General features: G+C 39.5%; 1 protein-coding gene across 1 annotated transcript in view; it reads left to right on the plus strand.

The window, feature by feature from the left end:
- The window catches only part of LOC110313507, a 181,947-nt gene extending 174,384 nt beyond the window's left edge, over window positions 1–7,563 (plus strand). Inside the window, exons 2-4 of the mRNA XM_021187840.1 lie at window positions 2,976–3,374; window positions 4,329–4,476; window positions 7,022–7,563. Of these exons, the coding sequence (XP_021043499.1) occupies window positions 2,996–3,374; window positions 4,329–4,447 (498 nt within the window). The 5' untranslated portion in view covers window positions 2,976–2,995 and the 3' untranslated portion in view covers window positions 4,448–4,476; window positions 7,022–7,563. The remainder of the gene's footprint in view (window positions 1–2,975; window positions 3,375–4,328; window positions 4,477–7,021) is intronic.
- Window positions 7,564–9,834: the final 2,271 nt, after the last annotated feature.

Raw genomic sequence — 9,834 nt, forward strand, 5'->3', positions numbered from 1 at the left:
ACACACACATACACAGACACACACACATACACAGACACACACATACACACATACACAGACACACACACAGACACACACACACACTCACACACTCCTCTGTCACTTTCATACTGCTTTCTTTGTCTGCACCCACCTTTGTCTGTTGCCAGCTGAGCTTCTAATTTCTTCTCCAGCTTCCCTACACACAAAGTTATCTCCCTTACAGATCCTCCCTGCCTTAGCTGGTCTTTCTCTTGAGCTCCCGTAGCATACTGTTATCCTCTCTGTTAGTATGTTAGACGTGAGTTAATGTCATCCAAATGTCTGTCTTGCTCTCTAGAGCATGGGCTAGACAGAACAAGCCATGTATCTTAGGTATGTTTGAATTCCTATTCTCTAACACTACTCCAGACATAAAGTACATGCTCAGTGAATGAGTAGATGACTCGAGCATGGAGAATGTATCTTACAGCTTCAAGTGGCAAGAACTGAACTCTTCTTGATGTGGAAACATGTTTTTATGGGCTTGGAATTTTTATTTTTTGTACCATCCTGACTCCTGTAAAGGCAATATTAGTGGAACTGTTGAGAGTTGTGAAGCAATAATGATAGAACAGAGACAGAAAGGAGACTTAGAAAGTAAGATTACTGATGATGTATTTAAGCATCGCTCTGTAGGTATTTAGAAAAAAAAAGAGAGGCAGGTGTGGATATAACTTTGTTGCAAGAACCAGTATACTATTAGATATCTTCATTTTCCAAGAATTTCTATCATATACCCTTGTTCTACTTTCTGTCCCAGGTTAATATTGTAGATGTCACATACCCCCAAGTGTTAGGTTTTTGTGAGATTATGAGTATATTACAACAAAAACTATGCACAGAAAACAGTCTTTCTCTGCTATTGTCCTCAGGATGTATTATCCCTCTTTGGAGTGCAAGTCTTCTCTCCTCTGTGAAGATGGTCATGAGAAAAGAATATATATGCAATATCTCCTAGCTCATTGTCTGAAGTAAAGACAGATATGTTTTCCTTGTGATTATTTTCCATCAAATACATACAAGGAGCATACTTGCAGTTGAATAAATTGGGTTGGTTATTTAATTCAGTAGGGGAGAATCAACTTTAAAAAGTCAAATAAAGTGCTGGGTGTGGTGGTGCACACCTTTAATCCCAGCACTCAGGAGGCAGAGGCAGGCGAATTTCTGAGTTCGAGGCCAGCCTGGTCTCCAAAGTGAGTTCCAGGACAGCCAGGGCTATACAGAGAAACCCTGTCTCAAAAAACCCAAAACAAACAAAAAACAAACAAAAAACAAAAATAAACAAACAAAACGTCAAATAAAACCAGATGGCAAATATCTTAAATATCATTTTATTTTATCAACTCATCTCCCTGAAGTGACTGGGCATAAACTCCACTGTGGAAGTAGCATATAATTCTGCATGTTTATAAAAAGTGATTCTTAAGATCCAAATTATGGTGTCCACCAAAGTTATGTAAAGTTTCTTCAAAGTTTCTTTCAAAAAATTTAAGTATAAGAAAAATTTCCTATTGGTGTAATAATACACAGGCCTAGCATTTCACAATATAATGTGTTTTTACTTCACTGTTTGATACTGAGAACAAGCTTTATTTCATTCAGTCTTTGTAGGCATAGACAGAATGTGGCAGGATTGTTAAACACCTTTCAGTTCTTCATCATTTGGCTCTTCAGTACTGAGGTCTCACTGTTCCCTCTCAACTGTGCCCTTCTGTTCAAAGTGGCTTTAAGTATGTTATATCATAAGAACCTAACTCTTTCCTTGGGAACAGTTTGCTTTTGTTGGGATGTGAGCCACACAGTATTTTTATGACTATTCCTGCTTGGTAGGAGGCAATTGGTGGATGAATTCTTCAGTGGGTCATGTCTACCTTGAACCACTATGCTTTTGCCTATAAATATAAGTAAATGGCAGGATAGTTATGAAGTTAAAGCGCACAGCTGATGTTAACCAAAGTCTGGAAGGAAAGGTAGCTGACTCTAAGTCATAGCAGAGCCTGATGACCTTGTAATTTATTGGTTGCTAAATGTGTCAGTCTTGACTTTGGAGGAAAAAAAAAACTTTCTGCATGTAGATATGATGACCCTGGCTGGAGTAACAACGTGGGACAATGTAGTTTTGGATAAAAGGCCTTTGTTGGATCTTTATGATCTTATTCCATCACCTGCCACACAGAACCCTTGAAGGGTTCTTCTGAGGCAACGCCCAAGTTGGTTTCTCCTTGGGCCTTTGTTTTTACTATGGGACTTCCACAGATACCACTCTTAAGCCCCTACTGTTTCACCTGTCTGAGTTTCCCCTTCTCCTTATGCCTGAGTGCTGATCTACTCTCTATAGCAACTCATTGTCCACAATCTTAACAGTGGTGGGTATTGGTAGTCATAGCCCTGATTGTTAAATCTCAATTGCAGCTCTGTTGAAGAATCTATTTGATTCTTCTACATGAGATATCATGTAGATGCCACAGAATCATCCCACAGATGTTAATCATGTCTATCTCATGGGACCAAGACAAGACCTAAGTCAGTCAAAATAGTCAGGTGAGCCCAGCATGAACTTGGGCAGTGAGTGGGCAAAGATAGTATAGGGAGAAGGTGTGGACTAGGTTGAGATTCTATCTTAAATGGGGCAGTTTATTATCTACAGTTGTGCAAGGCAGCAACTGTGGCCAGAGAAGCCAATACTATCTATTGGAGAACACAGAGGCCAAGTAATAGCTCAAAGAGGGAGTAGGTCAGCAATCTTAGTCTTAGCCAGAGACCATGAAGGCAGTTATACTGAGGAAGACTGGTTAGATTGTCTCCTCAGAGAAGGAGGGTTGAGATCTAGTAGTAATAGACAGGACCTGATTCATATGCATGTAATTTCTCCATGTTTGGTTTCTTTTCATGCTTCTGGATCTGGTCCACTACCTTCTGTATTGCATCTGGACAACTACTACATTCTGATTCAGCTCAACAGTGATATCTGATCATGAGATCCCGCTTCTATACATCTAATGGCTCAGGTCGGTTTCCTCAGAGGCGAAGAGTGAGGGCTATTTCCCAGAAGAGCAATGTCCCTGGCCTCTGTCTGTATACTATCCTGTGCTTTGGCCTGGGCCTGGCCTTGGGCCTGGTCTTGGGCTTGGGCTTGGGCCTGGGTTTAAACCCAGGTTTTGGTTTAAGCCTTGGCCTGGGTCTGGGTACAGGCTTGAGCATAAGATTAGACAGGAGCCTTGACATGCCCCAGATGGCCTCCTTGGATTCTGTGCACCAGAAGTCAACTGACAGTGTTGCCATTGTTGATCATTCTGTGGGATCTATCATGAAAGAAATGGATGAGAACATCGGGCAGATCTCAGATATAAGAGGTGAGTAATCCAAGGAGAGTTCCCCTTCTCCCACCAAGCATGAAGTGGAAGGCAGCGGTAGGAGCTGGGAAGTGGGAAATGAATTCACAAGATGATACACAGAGGCAGGGACACTGTAGGTTTTCATAAGCAGCTTTTGTAGAGGTGCTGGATATTGGCCATACCCAGTGTTTATCTTAGATGGGGAATTGGTGATGGGATCTCCTCCAGTATAAGGCTGGATGTGCTGGAGTAAAAGCTCAGTTCAGTAAACACCTTTGCAGTTTTGAGGGAACATCTGCTACTCTCTACCAACCCATGTTTAATAAGACAGTAGAAGAGATTCTCAGTGCAGTTCATGAGCCCACGCATGAATGTCAGTGGGAAGCTGGTGTGTGGCAGGAAGCTTGGCAGAAAACGGAAAGGAAGTCTCAAGGAAAATCAAGACTGCCATCCTTCAATTTAGTTCATGACTTTTGCACTTAAAAAAAAAAAGAAGTACAAAGGTTCTTAGAAAGTCAGTTCATCAAATCATGAACTGGTTCGGGAACATTTGGTGGAAAGAGAAGAAGCAGCAGTTTGAGGAAACAGGCATCTTCACTGTAGAATTTGTCTGAGGCAAACAATTATCTTCCTAGCAATGCTCTGCCCAAGTCTAGAGGTTACTGCTAGCTCCAATGACTCCCATTCTTTCTTCCTCAAAGGAGACATTTATTAGTAGTAATAGTAATAGACGTTTATCTATAGACACATGGGGGGATCTCAGAGCAACATCACTATGGCAATGATCATGCAGCAGCAATGTGAAAGGCAGAGTAGGTAATGACAACAGCAGGAAGGTGCTCGGCTGTTCTTTTCTTAGTTCTATCCCATTGCTTCTCCTGAGGGTAGAATATGGATGCTGCTACTAGCTTTGAGTTAGGTTATTTTGTCCATGACTGACTTTGTCAATGTTTGCCTTGATATTCACTCTAGCAGTCAGTAAATATGAGTATGACAATTGGGAGGATATACATGAAGTTGCTGGAGATGAGATAGTGAAAGAAGGAGCAGAAGAAGTTGGGCAAGATAATCATCAGACCAAAGCAACCTGAGAAAATCCTGCAGGATGGCCACGGTCCAGGTATCCACATTTTGTTTTGTGTATTATTCAGGTTTCCTGCATTTGCTTATTACTTGGAGCTTAAGTACTCACTAAATTCAAGCAAATTAAGACAAATCTTGATGTTTAGAATGAAATTCAATTTAATCTAGATTGTTTCCAGAATATTAGTGTGCATAGTAAAACCAATCAACCATACTGTGTTCCAATACATTGGTTCTTTCAAGGTTGTTTTTCTTCTAATCTTAGGCTACTAAAAATGGTAAATACCATAGACCCAACACCTCTATCAGACATACACCAAGACCTATTTAGAAAACAGTTACTGGAAGCAGCAGCATAAATGGCTGGGTCTCAGGTCCCAGATTGCAGCCTCAACTATTAACTAGAAACAGTGGCTCCAATGAGTACTGTCAAATAGCAAAAATGTTGGCACGTTAAGTAGAACCACATTTAGATAGTATGTCTTTAGTTGTAGATGTTTGTATTTATGTTAGCTAAACAATAGAGTAATAGTATATTTTAAATTAACCATTTTAGATAGTGTGCTAAATCATGGGTTTCATTTTGGTATTTTCATACATGTGCACCCTCATACTTTTCTTATATTCATGTTCTCCAGTCACTCTTGCTGGTCACTTTCCTACACCAAAGTGTTGTATTTGTACTTTGAGGGACCTCCACACTGTTCATAGTGGTGGCACTAATCCCTAGCAGTGGGCTTGTAAGGCTTCTTTGTTCTCAAACTGTTCTTTGAGGATAGCCATTGGCATTGGAGCAGGGGGAGGAGGGGCAAGACAGAATCTCAGTGATTTGATAATAGTTTTGATTTGCACTTTCCTGTTGACTGAGAATATATGGATGTTTGCCATTATGCTTACAGGCCATTTTGCACGTTTTCTTACAGGAAATTTCCTGCCAGTTCATTTGCCAACTCATTGGTTGGTTGGTTTGTGTTGTGTTAGAGGCATATCACAGTTCTCGAGTTATTTACATATTCTAAATATGAATCACATTTCAGGTGTGATTTCAGGCAAAGATTTCTCCCATTCTGTGGGTTATTTTCTGTTCTGTTGCTTCCTTTGTGGTGCAGAAGGCTTTTAATTTTATGCAAACCCAGTTTTTTTTTCAGTTCTTGGTATTATTTCCTGAGTGATGTGAGTCTGTTTTGAAATGCCCTTGCCTATCCTTATATCTTGGAGGGTTTTCCTCTTACAATTTAAGACTTTCAGCCTTGTCACTATGGCTTTTGATATGTTTGGAATTAACTTCTATCCAGGGGGTGAAAGAAGGATCTGTCTTAATTCATCTATATGTGAATATCCAGTTTTGCAGTATCAATTTTTGAAGAGGCTGTCTTCCACATTGACTATTTTGGATAACATTATTGAAACTCATGTGACTGTAGTTATTTGAGGCTTTTTAATTTTCTCCCACATGTCTATTTCTGTGCTAGGAGCATTCTGTTTTTGCTATTATATGTCTTTGTAGTATTACTTAATTTCTGGTGTTGTGATACTTCCAGTAATTGGCTTTTTGCTTAGGATTATTGTAGCTCTTTTGTACTTCCATGTGAACCTGTGAATCTTAGGATTTTTTCTTTTTAGTTTTATGAAGAACATCATTGGAGTTGTGGGGATTACAATGAGCCTACAGATCAGTTAACATAACACAGTTTCAGTTATGCTGATATGTGAAAATGGAACAGCCCTCTATCGTGTAGTGCTTGTTTAAGTCTCTTCAGGTTTTTGTAGTTTTAATTGTAGGTCATTCACCTTCTTGTTTAGGTTTATTTGTAGTTTTGTTATTTTGTTTGAGGCTCTTACAAATGGAATTACTTTTTGAATTCTCAGAAAGTTTGTTACTAACTGCTTTGACCATATTGATTTTGTATCTTGATACTTTTCTGAATGTATATATTCAGAAAATCAAGAGTAACAGAGTTCTGGTATAGCCTTTGGGTCTTTTATTTATATAACCCTATCTTCTAAAAAGTCAGGTAATTTAACTTTTTTCTTTGCTATTTATAATCGCATGATTATATTTAACTTGGCAAATAAGCCCTAAGGTATATCTTGGTTTTAAGTGTAATTAAGGAATCAGCATTTTGTTATTTGTTGTTTTCTCCATTTTCACAGCAATATATTTCATGACAGCCTCCCTTTCACATTGCAGGTATGGCAGCCAAGAGTCCCGTTTTTGTTTTTTTTTAAATGCTAAAATCATCTCTCAAGCAAGCATACAACACAGTATGTGCATGCTCACACACACATACATACACACACGGACACACATGCTCATATGCATAGAGAGCTTTCTAGTGTTTACCAAGAGAAAGACAAGTTGCTGTGATCACAGGATCAGAATCTATAAAGACATCATAAAGATATTCAATCACACAAGTTACAAGAGGAAAACGTATTTTCTATTGGTTCAGATATACTACACAATTAATTGCACAGCACACATGTCCATGTGTACATTTTCTTACTGCCTTACATTTAGAAAGTCACTGATTCTGATTAATGTATAATTGCTCTTTTTTTTCCCTCATTTGATCATTCAGTTAGGAGGAATGATGAGAAGAAGGAGAACAAAGAAAGAACCTGTGGTTCACTGTCTTTAAAGTTTTCATTGATTGGAAGGCCATGGAAATTTTAATGTTGACATCAGTGCAAAGTTCATCACACTCAAAGTGGGATCCAAAGACAACCGCCCTTTCCTTGTTACAAAAACATTTGATCCTGTTTGCAATGTTAAAAATAATTTTAATTAATATAAGATTTTATTTAAATAATCATGATACAAATCTTTTAGCCATTTAGTTAACTTTTCCTTAGTTAAATGTAAACCTGTTTTAAATCATTTTGTCATTACTCAAGATCCATAGAAACGCCACATTTAAAATATCTTCTTATGAGAGAGATGGGAAAGGCCTTGCTAATTCTGGTATTTACTGCATTAGTCACTAACCACCTTTAGCTTCTAACCATTTCAAATATGGCTGGTCTGATTTTACATGTACTACAATTGTGAAAAATACTGTAGGTTAATATACTGTAGACATGTTAAAATAGTAATAAATGTAAAGAATAAAGATACAGTATTACAATGTTGCCAGTTTCCTTTTATTTCTTAGGACCATTGCTAAATTGTATTAGATGCCTACTGTACAGTGTTACATTAGTGAATAATTTTAAAGAAAACTTTATGGGTAGCCCAAGTTATCTGGAGGCTACACAGTTCTTCTGAGACCAGTAGAGCCTTTGACTTAGCAATTTATTATTATTATTATTATTATTATTATTATTATTATTATTATTATTATTAATTATTTTATTAATTTACATCCCAAATGTTGCCAACCCTTCCAGTCCCCGCTCAAAGAGTTCTTCCACTTATCCCCCTTCCCCTTCAACTTTGAAAGGGTGTTCCCCCAGTATTCCCCCCACCCTGGGACATCAAGTCTCTACAGGATTAAGCTCATCCTCTCCCACTGAGGCAGACAAGGCTCTGCTACACATGTGCCAGGGGCCTCAGACTAGCCTGTGTGTGCTTTTTGGTTGGTGCCTCAGTCTCTGGGAGCTCCTAGGGCTCTAAGTTAGTTGACATTTCTGTTCTTCCTACGGGGTTGGCACCCCCTTCAGTTCCTTCAATCCTTTCATGAACCCTTTCACGGGGTCCCCAACCTCTGTCCAATGGTTGGCTGTGAGTATTTGCATCTGTCTCAGTCATCTGCTGGTAGAGCCTCTCAGAGGACAGCCATTCTCAGCTCCTGTCTGCAAGCACAACATAGCATCAGTAATAGTGTCAGAGATTGATGCCTGCCCATGGGGTGGATCCCAAGTTGGGCTGGTCACTGGTCGGCCATTTTGTCAGTCTCTGTTCCATTTTTCCCTGAATTTCTTTTAGACAGAAACAATTTTGGGTCAAAAGTTTTGTAGATGGTTTGGTGTCCCCATCCCTCTACTGGGAGGTCCTGTCTGACTACTAGAGATGGTCTCTTCAGGTTCTATATCCCCACTATTGGGCATTTCAGCTAAGGTCACCTATATTGAGTCCTGGGAGGTCCCCCCCATCCTAGGTCTTTGGGACTTTCTAGAGGTTCCCCCACCCCAATGCCTGGTAGCAGCACATTTCCAATCATTCTCTTGGCCTTGGGGGTCTCTCTCCTGTCTCCCCCATACTTAACCCTGCCTTTCTTCCCCCCTCTTCCTCCTTTCTCCCACCCAACTCCCTCACTCCCTCTGCCTCCCATGATTATTTTGTTTCCACCTTCTAAGTGAGATTTAAGCATCCTCACTTGGACCTTCCTTCTTGTTTAACGTCTTAGGGTCTGAAAGGCAATTCTTTGGGGGGATGTTTTGGGATTTCTTGGCCTCTAATCAAGACCTACTAAATCAGCCACTCTGGGACTGTGGGCCAGTCTCCCGTGTTTTAAGCAACTCCCCAGAGGATTTTGTGTACACTAAGTCTTGAGTAACTGGTTTAGTTTTATAGGAGAACCATCTGAAACTCATCTAAAGTAGGACTAGGCTTACTTCACTGGCCTGAAACTGTTACAAGCAGACTGACTAGGATGGCAAAGGCTGAAAGTTGCAGCAGTCACAGTGGGACCAAGATTGGCCATGGCTGTGGAAAACTACATGTTTCCAAAAAGGTAGAGATGTGATATCACATATATGAAATCTAATGAAACAAACTACTTCTGCAGACTGACTGCTGATATATTTAGAGAGAGACTAAAATGCATCCCTAGAAATGTAACATAGTGAAGATATATATTTATAAAGTTAAGTGATGAATATATAAATGTATCTAGTAGTACTTTCTATAGTTTCAAAAATAGTACCAAGAAGGAAAAGTTCTTCCTGGAGTATGGGCAGATCTTAGAGTCCAAATATCCTTAAATCTACCATTTGTCATTATGAAGATTTGTTATGGAAGAATATAAACTATGAAATAACACAATTGTTTAATAGCTGAATAGTACTCCATTGTGTAAATGTACCACATTTTCCGTATCCATTCTTCTGTTGAGGGACATTTGGGTTCTTTCCAGCTTCTGGTTATTATAAATAAGGCTGCTATGAACATGGAACATGTGTCCTTATTACCAGTTGGAACATCTTCTGGGTATATGCCCAGGAGAGGTATTGCTGGATCCTCCGGTAGCATCATGTCCAATTTTCTGAGGAGCCGCCAGACTGATTTCCAGAGTGGATGTACAAGCTTGCAATCTCACCAGCAATGGAGGAGTGTTCCTCTTTCTCCACATCCTCTCCAGCATCTGCTGTCACCTGAATTTTTGATCTTAGCCATTCTGACTGGTGTGAGGTGGAATCTCAGGGTTGTTTTGATTTGCATTTCCCTGATGAC

The sequence above is a fragment of the Mus pahari genome, chromosome X (assembly GCF_900095145.1).
Source record: "Mus pahari chromosome X, PAHARI_EIJ_v1.1, whole genome shotgun sequence".
NCBI lineage: Eukaryota > Metazoa > Chordata > Mammalia > Rodentia > Muridae > Mus > Mus pahari.